Here is a 24078-nt window from a genome sequence, read left to right as displayed (position 1 = left end):
TCGCCCACGCAGCGAGGGGCACGAGGATATCTGCAGCGTGTGCATGGGCCAAATGGACCCTGCTAATAACAATCTCCAGTCGAGAGCTCGCGGGGCACCCATAGGGACACATCTCGAACACCTTACTGCACAGGGGGAGTGACCCTCTTTAACTAACTCCTGTTAGTTTTATTTATGCATACTGGACATCTCCTATGACTCATAAAATAGGTCCCAACCATGTTGGGCTCAGTTTATAGGAAGCTGGTTGCTCTCCCCAGTGGCCTTGCAAAATTCCATCTCAGACGGTTCCTCAGTACCCCCTAAATCCTCCCTAGCACTGCAGCTGGATGTATGGTATTTTCTATTCCCTTCTACCTGGGTGACAGTGCAGAGAGTGGCCCGGGGTGGCTGGGCGATCGCTGTGTCTGATCAATGAAGCACTGAGAGGCTCTCTGTGCGTCAGGGGACATGGCTGCCTGGGTCAAATATTGTTGTGTTTGTGTGTGAAGCTCCTCAGGTGCCAAGAAGCAGCTGGCTCATGAGATGCCCAGACCTCTGTCCATCGAGCGCCCTGTCGCTGTGCACCCCTGGGTCAGTGCCCAGCTCAGGAACATCGTCCAACCTTCTCACCCATTCATTCAAGATCCTACCATGCCGCCCAACCCAGCCCCCAACCCTCTGACGCAGCTGGAAGAAGCACGCAGGCGACTGGAGGAAGAGGAGAAGAGGGCTGGCAAACTGCCCCCCAAACAGAGGTGAGATGATTTAGTCTGGTTGGAGGGAGAGGGGAGGGAAGGCTGTTCTGAAGCAGAACCTAGAGGCGAGGAGGGAAGGACAGAGTGACCCACTCAGCTGGTCCTGCTGCAGTTATCAGCAGGGCCAACGAGAAGCGGGGAAGCCATTACAAATTACTGGGGCCCGGCGGTCCAGAAGAGGGCCTGGGGCCCGGCTTCCCCGGCCCTGTTTAGCCAGTCTGCCCTTGCTGGGGGGCCCGAAAAAAAATTTTCACCGGGGCTCGAACCCGCTCTCAGCGGCCTGGTTATCAGGATCTACCAGACAAAGGCGAGTGACAGGTGGTTAGAAAAGAGCATGTTTTGGAAGCCGTAGGATGCTGCATGCTCTGTAACACCTCATCCATTCAACAGCAGGGAACATCCCAGGGGCCTGGGAGCAAAAGCCAAAAACTGCCTTGAGAATGGGGAGCAGGGCCTTTAGATGGCGGGGCCGGAAGGGATCCCCTTGCTGTAGGCACGAGGCAAAGTCTCGTTTCAGTTCCTGGAAAGGAACTGTGCGAGCAGTTCCTAGAGCACTGCCTGGAACGGGGGCTCCATGGGGTTGCCCTCTCTCACTGCCCCAGCAGTGTACTTGTGGCTTCTGGCGGGGAAGAGCTCACTTGTTTTCATCAGGTGTGTGGTGCTTAGATGATTTAAATGGGGATGTGATTTTTAATGGCCTTTATTTTCTGTGGTGCAGCGAATTTCCTGAAGTTGACAACTGTAAAATGATCACTTTTTGCTGGTGTCCTTAAAAGTCGAAGTGGCAGATGGTTCTCGTGGCAGGGACAGAGAAGGGAGAGACAGAAACACTCGGTTCTACAATAGAGCCTCAGAGTTCCGAACACCTTGGGAATGGAGGGTGTTCATTACTCTGAACAAAACGTTATGGTTCTTTCAAAACTTTACAACTGAACATTGACTTAATGCAGCTTTGAAACTTTACTATGCAGAAGAAGAATGCTGCTTTTAACCATCCGAATTTAAGTCAAACCAACTCAGGTTCCTTACCTGGTCAGATCTTTTTTTTTTTAATTTCCCTTTATGTTTTTAGTTATTTATGTTTAACACAGTACTATACTGTACTCTATTTGCCCCCTCCCCCACTTTCTTTTTGTCTCTGCTGCTGTCAGATTGCATACTTCCAGTTCCAAATGAGGTGTGTGGGTGACTGGTAACTCTGAGGTTCTACCGTAGTTCTGTTCTGGCACTGATTCACTGTGCAGCCACGTTCAAGTCACTTCACCGCTCTGTGACTCAGTTTCCTCATCTATCCAGCAGGGGTAATAGTCCTGTCCCTAACGTACCTTGCAGAAGAGGTGTGGGATTAATCAGTGTTTACATAAACATGTTGAGCTCCTCAGATGAAAGGCATTTGAGAAGTACAAGATAATTAACATTAGCCATGAAATACTTTTTTTAATGGCGATTGCAAACAGCCACTCATGCAGTGTTCCAGAGACACGAAACTTCAGTGTCTGCCTACTTAGAAACATAGACATAATTCTGAATTTTCAAAGGCACCCTTTAATTGCCTGGTTTTAATTATTTTCTCATGCAACTGCCCTGTGACAGACTCAGAGCAATGTTTACATGAGGTTTAGATTGACAATTGTGTGTAATTAAAGGGCACTCCCTTTAATATCCAGATATCCAGCCTGCATATAAAATGGTGAGATCAGTTAGGGATTGTCCTCATAGCTCCAAAGAGCATTTCAAAGAACCTCCCACCCTCCCAGAAATGTATAGACACAGACACATGGCCTATATACAGAGGCCCATGCTACCTGCAGAATTAAAATAATATAGCAAGTATAGTAAACAACGTTCTCTGTAGGACCTACGTGGTGGTGTATGGTGTTTGTTATTGTGGTACTTAGCGTCTAGCCAAGGACAAGAGAACAAACTGCATAATCAGCTGCATTCTCAGGGTTGTGCTGCTGTGCTTAGTCGAGCAGCTGCTCACACACACCACAAGCAACCTCCCCAAATGGGCGGGCATATTGCCCTTCCGTTTGGAACACAGCAATGAAACTAAACCCATCTGTTGCATGGAATGTACCGATAAGGATGGTTTCATTTCTGGTTTCTGAGAGAACCTTGCAAACTGGAGAGAATAATACAGCTGTTACAAAAGGCAAAGGTGCCTGTATCCTTTGTGGGTAGCCTGTTTAGTGACCCACGAGAACACACGCAGGAGTCCTCTAGGAAGCTAAGAGTTCCTGTCAGTAGAAATGTCCCTGCTGAATTGTATTGCCTGGAGAAACCTTGATGCTCACATGGAAACATGTTTGGGACAGTATCTCCTTAGAGTCTATGCCCTTGTAGGACTAGCAATCCAGGGAACTTGAAAATAAGATCTCTGGGTAATGGGGTGTCCCAGTGAGATACAAAGGCTGAGATTCAGACATATGGAGAAAGCCCCCAGAAATCAAGTTAGTAGACAATAACTGTTGACGAGGGGCACCTAGCTCTAACAGGAGACTGTTTCCATGCAGCATTGTTGCACCCCTTCCCACCCAGCTGGCCAGCCTCATAGCATAGAATCATACACGTGTAGGACTGGAAGAGACCTTGAGAGTTCATCTAGTCCAGTCCCCTGCACTCAAGGCAGGACTACATAATAACTAGATCATTCCTGGCAGGTGTTTGTCTAACCTGTTCTTAAAAACCTCCAATGACAGAAACAATTATGTATTAACTATATTGATTACCTAAGAATTCCCAGCTAACACTCTAAGGCAGTGGTCCCAAACGTGGTGCCCGCAGGCACCATGGCGCCCGCCGGAGCATTTATATGCGCCCTCCTAGTGCCCAGCAGGGGAGAGAAGCCGCAGCCCTGCACCTGACGGGGACATAGAACTCAGGCTGCGAGCACGGTGTTCTCTGTTCCCAGCAGGCGCGGGGCCCGCCTAGTGCCCAGCAGGGGAGACAAGCCGCTGCCCTGTGCCTGACGGGGACAGAGAACTCCAGGGCTGCAGGCTGTGGGCGCTGGTGTTCTCTGTCCTCGCGGCTTCTCTCCAGCTTCTCTCTGGATTCATATATTATGTTATATTAAATATGATGTTTTCCGTATTATTTAATGTACAAATACAAAATAAGCCTTGAAAAATTGTTGGCTCCCGCCACACTCTTCTGAAAACATGAATGTGCTACTGGCCACAAAAAGGTTGGGGACCACTGGTCTAAGGTTTGGTAGGTCCTTGTCCCAAGATCAGGCCCAGTATTATTAGAATCACTTGGGAACCCTGGCATCCACGATTGCAACATTTGCACTTAGCAAAAACGTTCTGAATTTGCAATAGTTTTATTAACACAGATAGCAAAGTTACAAACACTCCAACTCAACAAGATAGAGAAAACATAGAACGAGTGTCTGAGCAGCCATATACTCACTCCATCCCTTGCAGAACAACCTAAAGTGTTAATCATCATTTTCCATGTCACCATCACCAGTGCTCCTTGTCTTGGCCTGTCCCAGGCATGCCGGCTGTGGCACAGCTTTGATAATGTGTTATACTGACTCCAGTAGGTCTAATGTTTCAGCCCCTCTTCCTCATTTGAACTCCCACACCCTACTAATGTTGGGGTGCCCTTCTCCCATAGATTACTAGGCCCTTTACCTCAGGCTTATTAGCACATATGTCAATTGGTTACCATGGTATTCTTGTGGTTGGACATCTGCTGACATCTGATGTCTGCAAAATCCCCAGAATGCTCGAACCAGCTTTAACTGGTACATTGTAGTATCTATTTTCTAAATATCAGGAGTTTTATCGCACTTCTTATATCCTGGGGTGTTCGGCCATGGCCATCTTGCGATAACATGATCTGGGGTCACTTTACTGGTTAGCTGCTTATGTCAAATCATTCTTTAGCCCTGAAGCCTTGTTTGGCTATGCTAAATATCTTACCGGCCTGAGGCTTGTAGGCTTTCGTATTACTGCCTTAATCCATGGCTTTATCACACCTGCCGGTACCTGTAGGCTACGCCCTTTAAAATGCTGTTCACTTCAGCGGGGAGCTGCTGCAATGGAACCAAAAGCCCAGCGAAACAGCAGGATTTGGTAGAGGCTGGTCCTTTGTGTTAGGAAAGCAGAGAGAGCTTCCCTACAGAGACTCTGCCTCGGAGGGCTCCAGGGCCTCCTTTCGGACAGAGGAGGAGAGCACGAGGCACCAGCTGGCCCTGACCGTTCTAAGAGAGCTACGCTCTTTGACCCCTTCTAGGAAAGGTTAATGTCCCTGTCAAATTGACCATGTTGCTCACACGTTTACCTTCTCCGTAAGCTGTCCCCTCCTTCCGAAGGGACCCTCCAGAAGCCCCACAATCTCTTATGCTGTCTCCTAAAAAATACCTGGCTGTTCTAGACAAAGGTGAGCAGTGTCACTCAGCAGCACTCCAGCCACCATCGAGTTCTGGCTCTGGATGCAAAGCGTGTGTCTGTACCCAACTGTAAAGTCAGCCAAACCTTCACTGGACAGGTCCTGCTCTCCTTGTGCAGGCAGGGCCCTGCTGCGGGAGGCGCAGGCTTCCTTGGGAGCTGTTCTGAAGCTGTTAAGTGTTGGGTGCACAACAACTCCCCCCCCCCCCCAATTCTTAAAGGCCCTAGCCCCTGGACGCTCCTCTGTTTCTGCCTGTACTGGTGTCTCTGAACCATTTCCCTCACCTCAGGTGCGCAGCCAGTTTCTTTAGCTAGGTCCCAGTGAGAGGTAGGGAGCCCTTAGGCAGGTGGTGGTGTGTATTAGCTGTTCAGACTGACAGCTTCTGCAAGTGGCACACTAGTTTATGCCCAGCCCAACTCCCCATCCAGCAGACGTTCTAACATGCATTTGATGTGTGATGAACACGGCCATGGCAGGGCCAGACACTCAGACCTCAGGCTAGTCCATTTGCTCTGCCTCTGCCCAGGAGTAACATGGCCCTTATAAAGCTACCTGGACACCACGTCCAGCTCAGGGTACCAACAGCCTTGATGCCATGAACCTTCCTTCCATGTTGAAACTGCATCTCTTTCACTTGTGGCTTCAGCATGATGCAGCTACACCAGTCATTGTAATAGCCTGTTAGATAGTCACAAGGATAATAATGAAGTGCAACTGCAATGAGTCATCTCAGTACAGCATTAAGGCATCCTCTTTGCTCTCAAATAGCATTTCATGTTCAGAACAGAAGTAACACTCGATTACTTCGGAGCTGTATGCATGGAGTATAACTCAGTGTCACATTTCCAAAGCTGACTACTGAAAAAACCACTAGCTCAGTGGGGCTGGGAGCCCTATAGATGCAGGGGAGGAGGATGGGGCGTTGCGATGGCGTATTTATACATTGAACACGACAGCCAGCAGGACAGTCAGTATGGCACATTGGACAAAGGTGGGGCTCAGAAGCCTTCCTTGGAATGGCAAAGGGCTGGCGCAACAGGAAGCGATGTGGTCGTGTCCTGTTCATGAGAAGGCAGCTTGTTTATTATAGGGGTCAGAGATTACTTACAAACAGCCCCCCCTCCCTCCCGAGCTGCAGTTTCAGGAGGAAACGTATGTTGAGTACGTTGATCGCACCAATAAAATGTTCTGCTCCAAAAAGCAGCAGCTCTGAGACTTTTGATCTTGTTCCACAATCGATAGGGTTCCTCGCATGCTAGACATTCTGATCATGGCTCCTGGGGTGTTTGCGAAGAAGCACTTTGTGCTGTGGTCATTCTGGTTTGTTGCCTGCTCTTTGTGGTGCTGGAGCAGGCGTGTCACGAGGAGCTGCTTCTCTATCAGGGTTCCTGCCCCAGAGATGAGAGCGCCTTCTGTGTCCAGTCGGTTTGGTCAAGCCATCTTCTCTTTTTGTAAGCTGTTACATTTTGGATGGATGTTCAATCAGGACACCGATCTGTTTTTTTCATAAGGTCTGTATTTAAGGCTTGTTTACAGCTAAAATCAATTCATGTTGAGGCACAGAGATTCTGCATAGGTGGACGAAACCCTGGCTTGTTAAAGGGTACAGAGAGGAGGTGTGCACAGCTGACTCCAGCAATTCAAACAGTGTTCCCAGCATTCCAAGAGGAATGCATTTTTCTCTTGGAAACCAGGTTAGAGAGCTGGGGAGACACATTGCACAGGCAGGTCTCTTGCAGTGTGTAGCAGAGGTAGATCTCATGTGGAGTGTAGGAATGTTCTTGTGAGGAGGGGGAATATACGTACAGAATGATTGGCTACTCCGGCAGTCTCTCTAAATACCTGGCTGTGACTGAGGGCTGGGTGAGTGCTTTGGCAACGTGTGCTGGGATCTTCTGATGCGAAGAGCTGATGTGAGTTCCTGACCTTCGCACCACCAAGGAGTTGGGGAAAATGGTCCTTGCCCGTTCCCTGGAATAATACCCCATTGAGTGAGCTGGTGCAGCCCCTTGTGCCAGTGCCATACTGTGCTGTAATCTTTAGCAGCGATGGAGGGTAGCCACACGTTTCTAGTTTGAGATGGTTCTTTAAGTCCAGTGTGGTCGCACGTCTGTCAGGCCGGCTTGTATTCCAGTGCTGAATGCGATACCTGCTATCTCTGACCTGTATCTCACCAAGTCTGAGTATGTGTCACTGCTCTTCATGTGTTCTCTGTACACCATCATCTGTCCCAGTTCTGGCAGCCTACGCTGCTGATTTATGGCAAAAGTGGGGGGCATCTAAAAACGTGGGGGGAGTTTTCCCAGCCCCATAAAAAGTACCAGAGTTAGCGTTCCTAGGCATTAGCAACCCGTGCCTGTGCTTTGAAAAGGAACAGGAGCTCTCCTAGACATGCCTAGAACCCAAGCCCATTTTCCATGGTGGTGGCATTTCTCTCTCCCTTCCATTTTGAGAGGCCCTTGGAGTAAGGGAGGCACCAACGACATGTGCTCCAGCAGGGCTCAGCATAACTGTCGGATTCTGCTGCTTCTCCAAGTGGGAACGTGCTTTACAGGTGACTCAGATGGGCCAGTGCTCATTCCCTTCCCCTGCACTCCGCCCAGCAGAACTGCAGCAGCCCCTTTCTCAGCCCTTGGAAGAAGGGACATAGGATCTCTTGATTTTCCCCACTCTTAGCATGTTCAGTTAACAGCTGTTTGCGAGAGAGCCGTGGCCACCTGCACCAAGCTGCTGCCATCTCTCCCTTACTCACGCTGCCCTGGTGGGGCTGGCAAGGCTGCCGGCGTTCGTCTATGTTCCTCACCATTCTCGTTCCCAGAACGGACTGAGCGCTCTCCATCTCACAGGATGAACAAGGGCTTCTTTACCCATCAGTATTGTGGGCAACATGGATTAAGCCTGTGGATGCCATATGTAACTTGCATATTCTGTACCACACAAATGCACAGCCCAGGCCTCTAAGGCACACATCTCAGCCATCCCTGGGCTAGTAGAGTTGGGAGACACCTTGCGAGTGGGAGGTTTTCCACACCTCTTTATTAACTTTTGGCTCAGAATTCGCCTGACTTTATTAACTGTTTTTACTTCCATTGGAATACATGTTTTTTCCAAGGATGGTTCAATTTTTGAATGCTCTCCTAGCTGTGCTTTGTGATGCAGCTTGGAGAGGCTCTGAAGCTGTGCTGGCAGTGGGGGGCCCTTAGTGGCAGCTTAGAAACCCTGCACTCTTTTTCACAGGCTCTTCTGAGCAGAACATGCACCAACAACAGTTGAGTTGCACTTTACATGTCACGGCTTTGAAAAGAGGCAAAAAGATTTTCCCCTGCCCAGGTTTTCCGTGTCGATATTTACATAGGCATGTAATAAAAAAGTCACTCTGTGTGTGAGCCAATATTTAAAGGTTATTTCCAAAATAGCAAAACTGGGGTTAGCTCATGTGCTTGGCAAATTTTGTTTTTATAGTGAGTTTCCAGTTATATGGGGGGAGGGATAGCTCAGTGGTTTGAGCATTGGCCTACTAAACCCAGGGTTGTGAGTTCAATCCTTGAGGGGGCCATTTGGGGAACTGGGGTAAAAATCTGGGGATTGGTCCTGCTTTGAGCAGGGGGTTGGACTAGATGACCTCCTGAGGTTCTTTCCAATCCTGATATTCTATGATTCTATATAAATATAAAACCATCCTTTAATCCAATCCACTGTTTTGTAATTTTCAAAAGCCACCTCTGGCTAAGCTCACACGTGCCAAGTGGTGAATTTGTCTAAACTTTATGAATGAGAAGAGCACAGATGAACGGCATTATAGAAGTGCAAAGTGCTATTATTGCTCGGTGTATCCATCTTTGAAAATAGGTTCTTTGAGATGTGATGTGACAGCTGTAACCATAGCACCAGCTAACTCAGTACCCTGGGTTGTGCATAGCGAATGCACCAACACTTTAAGAGGTTCCAAAAATAATAAGATTGAAAATGTGCCCCTCACGCCGGGAGCATGCCCACCTGCTTCCACCCCCGGCATCTGGCACATGGACTTTTGGGGGGATTGTTAACAAAATGCTACCTAGGATTTGTATTACATCTCCAAGGGGATTTGCCCTGATTGTGTAACCTCCAGAAGTGCGTTCTCACACACACAGCTGCTCTGCGGATTCAGGGGAGTATGTCCTCCTCCCCATAGGCACCAACTTCTCCTGGCACTGGTGGGTGCTCACGCCGCCCCACCCCGACTCCACCCTTGCCCCACCCCCATTCCAACCCCTTCCTCAAAGTCTCCGCCCCCTCCCTGCCCCTATTGGACTCCTTCCCCAAGTTCCCGCCTTGGCTCCGCCTCCTCCCCTGAGCACGCTGCGTTCCCGCTCCTCCCCCCTTTCTCCCACAGCTTGTTACACCACGAAACTGCTGTTTCATGGCAGCAAGTGCTGGGAGGAAAAGCAGGGATGGTGTGCTCCGGGGAGGGGGAGGAGGTGGAGGTGAGCTGGGGTGGGGCGGGGAGCTTGGCTGCTGGGGGCCCACCAATTTTTCCTCTTGGATGTTTTAGCCACCGAGCACCCACGGAGTTGGCGCCTATGCTCCTCATCCCCCCACCTCCCCAAAACCTTTTACCGGTTCCCAGATTGTCGATTCAAAACCACCTGCTAAACTAGCTGCTGATAGCAAGGGGGGGGGGGCTCCCCTCTATAATAGTGGCCTCAGTTATCTCTTTGATTTGCTTCTTTTGAGGATGTTAAAACCTCCGGAAAGTTGTCTTGGCAATAAGAAAACGAGTCTTGCCCTTAATAAGTCAGGCTGCCTTATGCATTCCTGTATGTAGGAGTAAGAGAAATGATCCAGTTTGCGTAGACTAGTGAAACACCATCCTGCTCTCTCTGGTGCAGACAGGCTGGCAGTGGCCGTGTGTTTACACTGTAATTGTGGATGCAGGGCTGCCCAAGGAGCGTTCCCCGCTGGCTTACATGGCTAGCTCTGGGACCCAGGAGAGAGGGATTCTGCAGATTGCTCAGAAATCATTGCTGTGTCTCATATGGAAAGGAAATTTCTCTTCCTGCTTTTTATTGCGCTGGAGGAGGAATGCACAGCAGATTACAAACTAGATTCCCTCTTAGCAGACGCTGAATACCCTGCTGTGCTGATGCTCCATGTGGCCAGTCTGTGGTTTGTAGGAGGGTGTAGAAACATGCTGCCTGTGCTCTGCAGACACAGATTGCCTCTGGAGGCAGCGCAGTCAGCAGGAATCACACGCCTGTCTGTTTGTACAGGTGTCCCATGCTAGCAGCGCTCCCACCAGCTCCTGCAAAGGGACACTGAGCTCCTGCCCTGAAAGCCGAGGAGGGCTTGTTAGCACAGCCCCTTCCCTCTCATGCTTGTGGGCCCATGAGCCCTCTTCCTCAAACTGAGTGATGCTGCAGGAAGAGGAGGGGAGCAACTGAAACGTGCCACAGCTGAATTAGAACCCGCATCCTCTCTCCGTAGCAGCAGCCCCATCGGGTCTGTCTATCAGCCTGACCCTCTGTACCCTGTATTGGGAATGAGCAAGCTGTGCTAGCAACCCCATACTGCCCTGATGGGCTAAGCATGCTGGTGCAGGTGAGCTCAAGCTCGCCTTTGGAGAGGATGCTCCTCATGCTTCACTGGTGACTAGCCCCTGTCATCCAGGGGTCAACAGGGCTTTACAAACATGAATCGATATTAAACCTCGGCACCCCCTCCTGGCAGGCAAGCATTATCTCCCACTGTCTGGAGAGCCAGGGGCTAAGAAGCGGAGAGCTCTATGTTCATCTGTCCATGGCGGCACAGCTTCTGTCTTCTGGCTGAAGACAGAAGCTGCCACCGAATTGCCGCCGCCGCAGAAATGCGCGTGCTGCCCTAACGGCATACGGACTGCCCCTGCCGTCCGCGGCGGCAATTCGGCACGCTGCTTGGGGGCAAAAACAGTAGAGCCAGCCCTGGATCCCAGTAGCTGGTTCTCGTGAACCTCATGAAACAGCTCCATGGGCCCAGCAAGAGGCCTCGTTGCTGGGAGAGCTGGGGCATGTGCTCTCTTAGATAAAACCAGCTGCTTGTTACTGCATCCTCTCAGGCAGCCAGTGTCAAACTTCTCCACGGCCTCCCCCCAGCTCTGGGAGGGATAGGATCAGCTGATGGGGTGTCCTGAAGACGAACTCCAGTTTGAAAAACCAAACGCCGTCCTCCCCACAAGACAGAACGGCTCTGAGTGAGGGCATTCCCTCCAGGGCCTGCTCCGTGCTGTCCAGGCTTGTGTGGGCACAGGAGTGGCAGGTTTGTATAATTTTTGGTGGTGCCCAGAACGGGCCCAAGTCCCCCACACACACATACCTGCCTTGTAAGATGATATATATTTTTTAAAATAATGTAAAAATGTGAGAGCTCTGGGGTGGGACTGGGGATGAGGGATTTGCGGTGTGGGAGGGCCTCGGGCAGAGGGTTGGGGGTAAGGGCTGCAGGTGGGGCCAGGGATGAGGGGTTCACGGTGCAGGAGGGGGCTCGGGGCTAGGGCAGAGGGTGGGGGTGTGGGGGCTCTGGCTGGGGGTGCAGGTTCTGGGGTGGGGCGGTGTGACGGTGCGGTTCTGGCGGGACCCAACTGAGAGTGCCAAATCAGGACCAATTGCTCAACCAGGGCAGTCACAGCCCTAGGCTGGGGTTTTTCCACCTCTAAGGCAAACCAAACCAGCCAGACAAAAAGGACTTCAGTCTCACCCCACTGGCTAACCACAAGTCACACAAGCAATTTCCTTAGACACTCCAGTCTCCCAGTATCACCACCAGTGCACCCGTCCTGGGGATGAATGGTTATGAAAACCAACACCCTAATAAAAGAAAAAGGTTCTCTCGATCCCAAAGGACCAAGCCCCAGACCCAGGTCAATATACACATCAGATCTTACCCACAAATCACGCTGTTGCCAATCCTTTAGAATCTAAAATCTAAAGGTTTATTTACAAAGGGAAAAAGGTAGAGATGAGAGGTAGAATTGGTTAAATGGAATCAATTACATACAGTAATGGCAAAGTTCTTAGTTCAGGCTTGCAGCAGTGATGGAGCAAACTGCAGGTTCAAATCAAGTCTCTGGAACATCCCCCGCTGGGATGGGTCGTTCAGTCCTTTGTGCAGAGCTTCAGATTGTAGCAAAGTCCTTCCAGAGGTAAGAAGCAGGATTGAAGACAAGATGGAGATGATGCATCAGCCTTATATAGGCTTTTCCAGGTGTAAGAATCTCTTTGTTCTTACTGTGGAAAATCCCAGCAAAATGGAGTCTGCAGTCACATGGACAAGTCTCTGCATACCTTGCTGAGTCACAAGGCGTGTCTGCCTTCTCTCCATGGGTCAATTGTGTAGCTGATGGTCCTTAATGGGCCGTCAAGCAGGCTAAGCAGAGCTAACACCAGCTTGTCTGGGATATCACCCAGAAGCACATCACCAACTTGAAATACAGACAGTATAGAGCCAATATACATAACTTCAACTAAAAATGATACATGCACACAGACAGCATAATCATAACCAGCAACCCATAACCTGGTCTTAGACACCTTATATGACCCCCTTTACCTAAGATTTGGGGCCACTACAGGACCTCGGTTGCAACCCATGTTCTATATGGTCCCAATTTATATCAATAACGTCACAGGCGGGGCTGGGGATGAGTAGTTTAGGATGCAGGTAAGCCAGAGAGGACTCCCCCCGCCAGCCCTCTCCCCATTGGCAGCAGCGAGCTCCGGGGGAGAGACCCCCCTTTCCCCCCAGCAGCACACTCACCTCACACCACTGTCACTGCATGTGCTCCTAGGGCCCCTCTCAGGTCCAGGAAGTCCCCTCACCTACCCTGTGATGGGTGCGGGGGGGGGGGAGCTGCCATCACATGGGCACCACCTCCCCTGCTGCTGCCCCTCACTGAGGGTGGGGGATGGGGCTGCCCCTTGCCTGGGGGGGGGCAGGAGCAGTGACTGCATGCAAAGGGGCCCCCTGTGCTGGTGGAAGGTCCTGCTGGAAAAGGGAAGGGTCCATCCATCAAAGGCAAAAGGGCAGGGTCAAGGTCAGCCTGCCCTGACACCAGTGGTTGGCGGCGCTAGGACCCTGTGCGGCAGTTGATGCCAGGAGCCAGCAGAGCGGAGTGCAGCACGGAGCTGCAGGTAGGGGTCTGCTGCCCAAGCGGGGAGGGACGCTCAGGGGACGCACACGGGGGCAGCAGGTGGGGCTGTGGGAGAGACCTGGCCTCGAATCTTGGTGGAGCTGAGCCCCCAGCCCCTGAATATTGTTGGAGCGCAGGCACCACAGGCTCGTATAACTTTCCGCCCCGGGCATCGGTTCGTCCCTGGCTGACTGTTGTGGGCCGAGCTGCTGAGTTTCTGCTTCCTCCAGGGCAGTCCAGGAGGCAGAGGTGGGGCCCAGGATGTGCCTTTTGGCCCTGGCTGATGTTGGAAATGAAGAAATCAGTCCAGAGGGGGAGAGGCATTCCCCCAGCAGGCCAGCAGTCAGCAGAGTCCCCCTGCAGCCTTCCTCAGTTCCTTGCCACATGTGACGGCTCAGTGGAGCAGGAGACTCCTAATGGGACGTGTCTCCCATTTCACTGGGGAGCTGGGAACCAATTCCCTGACCATGGGACTCCAGGAGCCCACCAGTCCTGTGTCAGCTGGTTCCCCGGAGCCTGCAATGAGCGTTAACTAGGGCACACTGACGTCTACCATTAACCCACATCTCTTGTTCCCCAGTGGCAGCCCGACTCCTTGGAAACTCCAGCAGCCTCTGCCAGAACGAGCCGACAGGCCTGGCGTCATTACTTAGTGGGAATGTTCTTGTTTTTCATGGCAGGTTGAAGCCCCAGAAGAGACCAGGCAATGGTGCTTCCCAGCCATGTGAGAATATCGTGGTCGCGTACTACTTCTGTGGAGAGCCCATCCCTTACCGCACCTTGGTCAAGGGGCGTGTGGTCACGCTGGGACAGTTTAAGGAGCTGCTCACCAAGAAAGGGAACTACAGGTAAGGCGGAGAAGAGACCTACGGTAAAGTCCATTCAGCTCAGCCTGCTCCTAGGTCTCTGCTTTCCACGAGTGGCCATGTTCACCTTTTGGCTCTTCCTCCCCTTTGCCCCTAAGGCGGGTGTTGGGGCCTCCCTCTGAGCCGGCAGCACTAGATTCCTTACTGTGTATGTTCCCCAATACCATGGATGTCATGGTATCTTGTCTCGCAGTGATTCTCCGGAGACGGGGCCATGCAAGGTAGACGAGGCAAGGGACTGCCCTGGGGAGGTGTTGTTCCTGAGTCAGCTGGGAACGCTGTCTCAGTACAATGCCAGGATGCTAAACCCAAAGCAGCAGGTGTCAATGGGAGTGGGAATCGTGGGGGTGTACAGGAAACTAAGGGGACAAGGCCCCTCCTATCCCAGAGCAACACCGCCACCACCCCGGCCTTCTGCACATGGCGGGGTTCTCAGGTATGTGCTCCCAGTATTTCGAGAAGGGCCCTTCTTCTTCGAGTGATTGCTCATGTGTATTCCACAATAGGTGTGTGTGCTCGCCACATGCGCCGGTGCCAGAATTTTTTCCCCTAGCAGTACCCATAGGGGAGTGCCCCTAGTGACCCCTGGAGTGGTGCCTCCATGGCGCAGTATAAGGGGCGCTGCGTGTTCCCCCCCACCCTCAGTTCCTTCTTGTCGCCAGTGATGGTGCTTCGGAACTGCTCTGCTCCAGCTCTGCTGTGTCTCGTCCCAAGAACTGCTTGTTCATTCAGTGTGTGGTACCTGTAGTTAGTTAGTTGATTAGTTAGTTTAGTTTAGCTAGAGTGCCCGGGCCGGGGCATGCCCCGCGCCCTGGATTTTAAGTCGTGTGACACTTGTAGGCAACCTATGCCAGTGAGTGATCCGCACGTGGACTGTTTACGCTGTTTGGGGGAAACCATCTCAGCAATCGCTGCAAGATTTGCTAGTCGTTTAAGCCTAGGACCAAGAGAGGAAGGGACATTAGGCTCTGGGCTATTCTGATGGAGTCAGCGCTGACCCTGGCTCCGGCACGCCGCTCCAAGTTGGCACCAGGCACCGCGGTGTCAGTGTGTGGCGACCCTTCGGCGCCATCAACTAGTCGGCACTGCAGAGGAGATGGAGGAGCCCTTGGACTCCCTGTTTAATGTACTGTCCTCCTCGGCACCGGGCAGGGTGTCCTTGCCTCTCCACGAAGGGGTGGCGAAAATTTCAAATGTCCTGTGGCAAACCCCGGCCTCATTGGTCCCCATCTCTAAGAGAGTGGAACGCAAGTATTTTGTGCTCGCCAAGGGGCATGAATACTTGTACACCCACCCTGCTCCTAACTCCCTGGTGGTCGAGTCGGTCAGCCACAGGGAACAGCAGGGCCAACCAGCCCCTACCCCGAAAAATAAAGATTCGAGGAGGCTGGACTCATTTGGAAGAAAAAATTATTCGTCCTCGAGCTTCCAGTTACGGGTGGCGAACCACCAGGCTCTCCTGGGCCGGTATGAGTTCAATCAGTGGGGCTCCCTGCCCAAGTTCGAGTACTCCCTCCAGGAGCGCAACAGAAAGGAGTTCAACGTGCTGGTGGAGGAGGGTACAGCGGCTTCCAGGGCAACCCTACAGGCAGCTTCGGATGCAGCGGACATGGCCGCGCGGTCCATGGCCTCCGCAGTGTCCATGAGAAGGGCATCATGGCTCCTGCTCTCTGGGCTGTCCAGCAAGGCGCAGACCTCCCTGCAGGACCTCCCGTTTGACGGCAAAGCTCTGTTTGCAGAACAAATGGATACAAAGCTGCATGGCCTGAAAGACTCCCGCACGACGCTCCAGACTCTGGATCTCTATGTTCTGGCTCCAGCTAAACCGAAGTTCAAGCCGCAGCAGATTCCCACCCAGGCCACCCATTCAAAATACAAGACCACTTATAAAAAGTCACGGGACTAAAAGAGGTGCCTGCAGAGGCAGTCTCGGCCTGCCTCCCAGCCTGGGTCCTCCAAGGGCAAGCAGGCGGGAAAAAGGTGGTTTTGAAGGGATGCCCAGGGGCGCCCTGCCAGTTCTCATCAGAAATGTATGTTGGTGGTAGTGACCTGCCTCAGGCCTATCTGGACAACTGGTTGGTCATGGGCAGCTCCCGGTCGCAGGTGCGGGATTACGTGGCACTCCTGTCCCCGTGCACCACCTTGGGCCTGTTGGTAAACAACACCAAGTCCACGTTAGTCCCAGTACAACGTATAGAATTTATCGGGGCAGTCCTGGACACCTCGTCAGCCAGAGCCTCCCTCCTACCGGACAGGTTCGAGACCCTGAAGGGGCTCATCGACACAGTCACAAGGTTTCCAGTGACAACAGCCAGAGCGTGCCTCCAGTTTTTGGGTCACATGTCAGCGTGCAAGTATGTGGTCCATCACGCCAGATTCAGGATGAGGCCCCTCCAGCTCTGGTTGGCCTTAGAGTTCTCCCAGGCCAGGGACAGGATGGACAAAGTCCTCACGGTGCCCAAGCCAGTGATCACCTCCCTACAGTGGTGGTCCTCTCCGGGGAACATGCTCCAGGGAGTCCTGTTCAGGGGCAGGGCCCCGTCGCTGGAACTGCTGTCCGATGCATTGGACCTGGGATGGAGGGGCATATGTGGGGATCAGGATCTGACCCTGCAGATAAGCATCAAGTTGCTCAGGGCGGTACGGCTGGCATGCATGGCCTTCTGCTCACACCTGGAGGGCTGGGTGGTCAGGGTTCTCACAGACAACACGGCCTCAATGTTTTACATCAACAGACAAGGCAGGGCCCAATCCTCTGCCACGAAGCCCTCAGGCTGTGGGACTTTCGTATTGCCCACAACATTTGCCTACAGGCCTTCCATTTACCAGGCACCTGGAACTCACGGGCGGATCGCTTGAGCAGGGACTTCTTCTCTCAGCGCAAGTGGTCTCTCCACCCAGAGGTGGTGCACAGACTTTTCCAAGTGTGGGGAACTCCCCAGGTGGACCTGTTCATGACTCGGCAGAACCGTCGCTGTCCCTGGTTCTGCTCTGTGGGGGGGACTGGGACAGGGCGCTATCTCCGATGCCTTCCTCCTGTCCTGGTCAGGCCAGTTCCTCTGCCTTTTCCCCATTCCTGCTGATCAGCAAGGTCCTGGAAAAGATAAAGACGGACAAGGCCCGGGTCCTTCTGATTGCCCCAGCATGGCCCAGGCAGCATTGGTACGGGACCCTCATGGGCCTGGCAGTCGCCCCGCAGTGGCAGTTGCTGTCCCGCCTGGACCTACTCTCCCAGGACCAGGGCTGCCTCCTCCACCCCAGCCTAGCGGCACTCCACCTCACAGCATGGCTGCTCAATGGTTAGGCCGGGAGGAAAGGATGTGCTCGGAAGGGGTTCAGCGCATCTTCTTAGAAAGCAGGCAACCCTCCACACGCCAAGCCTATTTGGCAAAGTGGTCTCGGTTTTCCAGATGGGCGGAAGAGCAGGGCGTTTCCCTGGTGGCCGCCCCGATCCAGCTGATTCTGGACTACCTCCTTCACCTTAAGAGCCCAGGGCCTGGCACCCTCGTCAGTCAAGGTGCACCTGGTGGCCATATTGGCTTTCCACCCGCTGGTACAGGACCACACAGTATTCTCCCATGCTATGACTGGCCGATTCCTTAAGGGGCTGGATCGTCTCTTCCCGTATGTTAGGCCCCCAGTCCCACAGTGGGACCTAAACCTGGTGGGCCCCCATTTGAGCTGCTAGCTACATGCTCCTGGTCACACTTCTCGTGGAAGGTGACCTTCCTGGGGGCAGTCACATCAGCTAGGCAGGTCTCTGAACTCAGGGCCCTGACCTCTGAGCCCCTGTACATGGTGTTTCATAAAGTTAAGATCCAGCTCCGCCCGAAGGTGGTCTCCGCCTATCACATTTTTCTGCCAGTCCTCTGCCCCAAGGCAGACAGGCTCTGGCTTTTTACCTGGAGCAGACTAAGCCATTCAGCAAGTCCTCGTAACTGTTCATTGCCTCGGCCAAGCACATGAAATGTCGGACAATCTCCACTCAGTGACTCCAACTGGATCACCTCGTGCATCTGTACCTGTTGCGACTTGGTGGGATCCCCCCGCCGTCGATTGTGAGGCCACGCTCGACTAGGGTGCAGGCCTCATCGGCTGCCTTTTTAGCCCATCTCCCCATTCAGGACATTTGTAGGGCTGCCACATGGTCTTCAGTTCACACATTCACCTTGTATTATGCAATTGTCTCCCAGACCAGGGAGGATGCCGGGTTCAGCAGGGCCGTCCTCCATCCTGAGAGTTTGTGGACTCCTTCCCACCTCCAGCAGATATGCTTGGAATCACTTATTGTGGAATATACATGAGCAATCACTCGAAGAAGAAAAGACAGTTACCTTTTCCATAACTGCTGTTCTTCGAGATGTGTTGCTCATGTCCGTTCCACATCCCACTCTCCTTCCCCTCTGTTGGAGTTGTCTGGCAAGAAGGAACTGAGGGTGGGGGGAGCGCGCAGCGCCCCTTATACTGCGCCATGGAGGTGCCACTCCAGGGGTTGCTAGGGGCACTCCCCTACTGTACTCCCCAGGGTACTGCTAGGGGAAAAACTTCCGGCACCGGTAATATGGTGAGCACGCACACCTATTGTGGAATGGACATGAGCAACACATCTCGAAGAACGCCAGTTACGGAAAAGGTAACTGTCTTTTCTCTGAGCCTATGCTGAACCCCATGTTCCAACAAGGCAGGGCCTGCGGGGGCAAGGAGGAGCTGGGAGATCTTTCCCAGTTTTAAGAAGAACGGCTTTCTCAACCCTTAAGCAAGGAGGGAGGCGGCACCACCGGGCAGAGAGCGTGAGACGCATACGGCTAGTCCAGCGCAGGGCCGTTGGAGAGGCGAGCGAGTGCCTCGGCAGCATACGCTAAGCCAGGGCAGGGGCCGAAGGCTCGTTGAGTCCTAGGAATATGGCATCCCTGGCAGAGATGTGCTAGCGGGATCCAGAGAGATCTGATGCCATCCGTGTTACCTGTGAGCAGGCAGTGGTGTGAGTGCTTTGCCCATGAGTCTCTCCCGGCAGAGACAGGTTAATGAGCCAATGCAGGTGATGTGGTCAGAGGTGTTTTCCCTGGGGCTCCATTCTGTGGCACTTCCTCCTGCAGTGCTGCAGCTGTCATTAGCCATGAAGATGAGTGAGAACACCCAGTGGCTAAGGAGGTTTCTTGTGTGTATATTCTTTAAGAGGCAGGTAAAATGGCCTGCCAGGAGCTAATTTAAAGAAGGGTGGATCAGGCAGGAATTCGGCCTTGGCCCTGAATGTGTGTACCCTGTGTGTTGTTGAAGTGGCAAGTTATGGGTGTTTTAGGGATTTGGTTCCAAGCGACGCTTGTGCCGTGCTGCAGTCCAGATGGGACAGTTCAGCAGCTGAACTCTTTGCAGCCAAACGCTCAGGGCAGACAAGGCAGTTTGGCCTGAGCGTGTGTTTTCAAGAGCAGGGTCTGGCTTTGAAGAGTGTTACAACAGCAATTTTGCTGCAAGCAAAAACCTGGTTGTGTACCAAGCCAGCAGCCCCCAAACTCTGCTCAATGGAGGGCTGCCTGCGCTGCATAGAGGCCAGTTTCATTCTAGGACTTGTAGCCTCTCCAAGCCATAGCTCTAGCCTCAAATGGAGAGCAACTTTGGTCCATACTGTGGGACTGTTTGAGGGGTGGGCTGCAGGACCCAGCTGGTCAGCATCTGGTGCAAAGAGTGCTGCGAGTATAGTTGGGGTAAGGGCCACTCCCGCTGTATTTGTACTAGGATTGGCAACGCCTGCCTTGGTGAGGCGGCCATCACCTGCAAAGCTTATCAGCAGGAACATAAGGCTGGTCCTTGAGTCCGGTCCCCTGCTATCGCAGGCACCTGGTATCTCTCCTGCCATGCTGCTTCTGAAGGGGAGGGTTTGGTGAGAGAGCAGGAGAGGGGGGTTTAGTTCTGGCCCTGGAGCCAATTTGGGTGTTATGGATATTTATTCCTGTTTATCACATCCACCCCCCAGGCATTATCACATAGGAATCAGGGATACGGCATGCTTGGGTTTGAGTCAGTGTGTGGCTTCTGAAGCCTATTTAGGGCCCATGGCTGGGGCTGGTGCAGCCCCTGGTGGGTGGGACCCTGCAGGGTTCTGGGCTGTTGCCAGCTGGGCGATCCATTCACATGGCCCCCTCTGCTCTGCAGGTATTACTTTAAAAAAGTGAGCCATGAGTTTGACTGCGGAGTGGTGTTTGAGGAGGTACGCGAGGACGAGGCCACCCTGCCCATCTTTGAGGAGAAGATCATTGGAAAGGTTGAGAAGATTGACTAACAGGAGAGCCAAGAGGCCTGGGAAAGATTTTGGAAATCTCAACAGTCTAGAGCAGATCCAGAGTCGGTGCTCTGGGAGGCACAAATCCCTCGGTACTGGGCTGACCCAGGCTGAGGGAGGCACCTCGATCCCTCCCAAGGACTTCCAGGAGCTACGCATTGCCAGGAATTGGAGGAGTTCCACCACACAGACTTGCCGGCGGGATGCCCACCGGGCTCCCTCTCCAGACAGAATATTACGTGTATTGTAGCATTGTACAGTTGCATTAGAAAGTGTAATATGACCTTGTTTACTAAAGCTGCATATTTTTGATATATTGTAATAAAAGGAAAATCTTTCCAATGTCACAGTGCTCTTATGTAAATGTAAGACGTACAGGTACTTCGGAGCTCACCCAGTGTGTACAGCCATCTGTCCAGCTCGGCATGGAGCCTTGCCTTCATCTGACCCTCCCCCTGTCCTGACAGTGGATGGCTTTTAGTTGATGCTACTGTGTGTGTGTTGAGGTGGAGAACTCCTTCGGGGAAGTCCACACAAGCTGCTATCTCAGATGCTGATATGGAAGCCCACACTTTGGCTGGCTCATGCTGACCGTACAAAGTCCACAGTAATGCAGGGGTGAAAATCTGGGTTTATGACATTTTAACAAACCACTTTTAATCTGTTAACCTTGCCCATATTTTAAGCCAGTGGTCTCCAAAGCAGGGTGCGTGCCCCCCAGGGGGTGCGCAAGAGGATCCTTGGGGGTGCGCGGCAGGAGGAGCACTTTTTTTTTTTTCTCCTTCCAATTTGGCAAAAATGGTAGAGCCGGCACGGCAGGGGGTGCATGCTCAAAAAATTTTTACTGATAGGGGTGTGCGATCAAAAAGGTTTGGAGACCACTGTTTTAAGCCACCAGATCTCCTAGGAGCTTTTTCTCCAAGCATTCTTGTGACTGAGTAAGCACTGCAGGAGAGGGTTTGTATTTAGGAGCTCCTAACACAGTGGTCTTTTGTTAGAGCACATACTGTGGCTGGTTGTCACTGGAGTCCATATGTGTCTGGTTCCTGCAACTCAGGTGCATCCCAGTGAGTGTTAGCTACGGTCCGGCCAGGAGGGGGCACCCGGATTAGGGTTGGGATCAGCAGGTACCATTTTGATGAGAGCTTTCTTTGTGAAGTGCTGTCTCCTGCTCTTTTCTCCGCAGATGAGAGGTGATAGTTGGAGAAGTCTGGTGACGCCTGCTCCCAGCCATAAGCCTTTCCCGAGCGTGTGCTTCGCCAGAGGGCTCTCATCGTATGTAATTAGCAATCAAAGAGAGCCCTCCATTCAAGCCTCTTGCTTCTTAAGACTTAGAATGTAACATCCCGCGAGGGGGGTTGCTAGGCTGGTAATAATTTGTCGTGTTGTGGCAAGGCATGTCAGCCCTGCCAGTGCTGAGACCTGACGTGGTCACGGGAGTCTTAGCCAGAGCAAATGTAGTGCAGAGGGAAAACCACTTGGAAACTTGCAGTTTCTGTTTCACACGGCCAGGAAAGGAGAGAAATCTCACCATGGGCTCTGCAGGTCGATCTCTTCCGGTTGCACCGCTGTTAATACCTGAATCCTCTGAGAAAGGGCGCTCTGAGAGACTGTGATGAAGGTGCTAATCCCCAGGAGCCGGAGGCATGCTTTGGCTGTGTTCGTGGCCACGTGGTAAATAGAGTTGTTTCTGCCTGTTTCCCCTCGATGGGCACATCTAGGACCATTTATCATCAGTAGGGCTGCCCAGGAATCTCCTGGGAGGATACATCCCCTAAGGGTACGTCTTCACTACCCGCCGGATCGGGTAGCAATCGATTTCTCGGAGTTCGATATATCGCGTCTCATCTAGACGCAATATATCGAACCCCGAACGCGCTCCCGTCGACTCCGGAACTCCACCGGAGCGAGTGGCGGTAGCGGAGTCAACGGGGGAGCCGCGGACGTCGATCCCGCGCCATGAGGACGGGTAAGTAATTCGAGCTAAGGTACTTCGACTTTAGCTGAAGTTGCATACCTTAGATCCACCCCCCCCACCCCCCCCAGTGTAGACCAGGCCTAAGGAGAGCAGTCACCCTGGCTGCAGAGAAGACAGGATCCTCAGGAAAGGTTCCCAAAGGGCCAGTGTTTATTCAGAAGCAAGAATGCTGGGGGCTCAGAATCCAAAGCAATTGTTGTTTAAATGTGCTCCCCACTGAGCACGCCAGACGGTCCACAATGCAGCCCTGAGCCTGCTGCTTCTGCCAGCAGCTGTCTTGTCCCTGCACCATTCTGCAGGCCTCTCTTCACCGACCCGCCGAGCTCTCTTAATCCACCACACTGCGGATAATCACTGCTCCTGAGTCAAGTGTAAATATTTTGTCAAATCATCCGGTGACCCAGGCCCCCCTCAGATACCAGGCTATGCCCCGCCTGCGGATCAGTGGGCCTCTGTGCTGGTCCATTTCTGCCCCAGTAAGGGTGTAAAGGCTTTCACATCAGCACTGACTCGCCACGGTTGTTCTTCTGTTGTGTGTTCTCAGCTCTACTCTTTCTGTTGGCTGCAGCTTTGCTAGGCGCAGGCGTGGTGATGACAGTCAGAGGTGATATAGTGGGATAGGCCTGCGTGATTGTGTATCCGCACAGGTAGGTTTGCCTCTCAGTATATTGTATATGTCACAGAGTGCCTTTTGAACACGGTTCTGTAACTTGCCTATCACTATGTGAAGTCCAGCAAATGAGAAATTGTTTTCATCCAGGGAACTGCATTACAAACATTTTTCTTCTTCTTTTTTTAAGTTCGGATTGTAATTCTGTGTCTGGTGAGATTGTTAATGTACCCGACAGCCACAGGTTTTCCATTTGCCCTTGTTTCTGAAGGGTTCCATTGTAAATATGTACATTTTCTAACCGCAGCGTCAGCCGCCAGCGGCATGCCTACAAACGGCGTCTCCTGAGCGTTTTCATGTGCTGACTTGTACAATTATCTTTTAAAAGGTACTTGGATAATAATGAAATAAAAAACCCAACGTCCAATTGGCTGCTGTTTTCCTTCCTTCTCTGGAGAGCCAAGGTATGCGAGGCTCAGCAAGATCTGCCCCAAGGGACACAAGCTGAAGTAGGTAGCTGGGATGGTGGCCGTGCTGGAAAGAGTCAATGAAGGGAGCAGCAAATGAACAGGACTCAGAGAGGGCGTGTGCCTCAGGACCTGTGTGTGAAGTGCAAGCTGTCTAATCCAGGAGGGGCCCATTTTGCAAGCTGCTTTTTTACCCCTCCCTGGTATGCAGCCATCTCTGCTGGAGTTCAGCCACAGAGAACAGCCCTTCCCAGGCGCTTGGTCTAGGTGCATAAATACCTTCGTCAGTTCAAATGGCGGAGGGAGTTTAAAGCAGGCAGAATTGGAATTCGGCCAACACCCCAGGGTTGGCGGGCCTGCCATTTCTGCAGAATGTGAAGGACTTTTTTTAGGAAAAGAAAATGAGCACAAAGTGTCACTGCAAATGGATTCCTATCGCCCTGATCTCCTTGTGCTCAGCAGTGCGCTCCATTCCCAGGAAGGTCCCTTCCTGACCTGCAGAGTTTATAATCCCACCCCCGGGGTGACAGGGTGGGTGCAGTCAGAGCACCGTCTTGGGGGGGGCGGGGGGCTGGGGATTGCAGGTCACAGCGAGAAGG

At 52.4% G+C, this 24078-nt stretch overlaps 1 protein-coding gene across 6 annotated transcripts in view; it reads left to right on the top strand.

Annotated features, from left to right (window-relative positions):
• Positions 1–22319, top strand: part of AXIN1 (axin 1) — a 239614-nt gene extending 217295 nt beyond the window's left edge. For all 6 annotated transcript variants that reach the window (XM_044980230.1, XM_044980229.1, XM_044980234.1 and 3 more), the window contains 3 exons: positions 492–737; positions 13962–14129; positions 20298–22319. In XM_044980230.1, the coding sequence (XP_044836165.1) occupies positions 492–737; positions 13962–14129; positions 20298–20424 (541 nt within the window). In that variant the 3' untranslated portion in view covers positions 20425–22319. The remainder of the gene's footprint in view (positions 1–491; positions 738–13961; positions 14130–20297) is intronic.
• Positions 22320–24078: the final 1759 nt, after the last annotated feature.

This window comes from Mauremys mutica, chromosome 11 (assembly GCF_020497125.1).
Source record: "Mauremys mutica isolate MM-2020 ecotype Southern chromosome 11, ASM2049712v1, whole genome shotgun sequence".
NCBI lineage: Eukaryota > Metazoa > Chordata > Testudines > Geoemydidae > Mauremys > Mauremys mutica.
The sequence above is the reverse complement of the archived record's forward strand: the minus strand, read 5'-3'. Positions and strand labels throughout refer to the sequence as shown.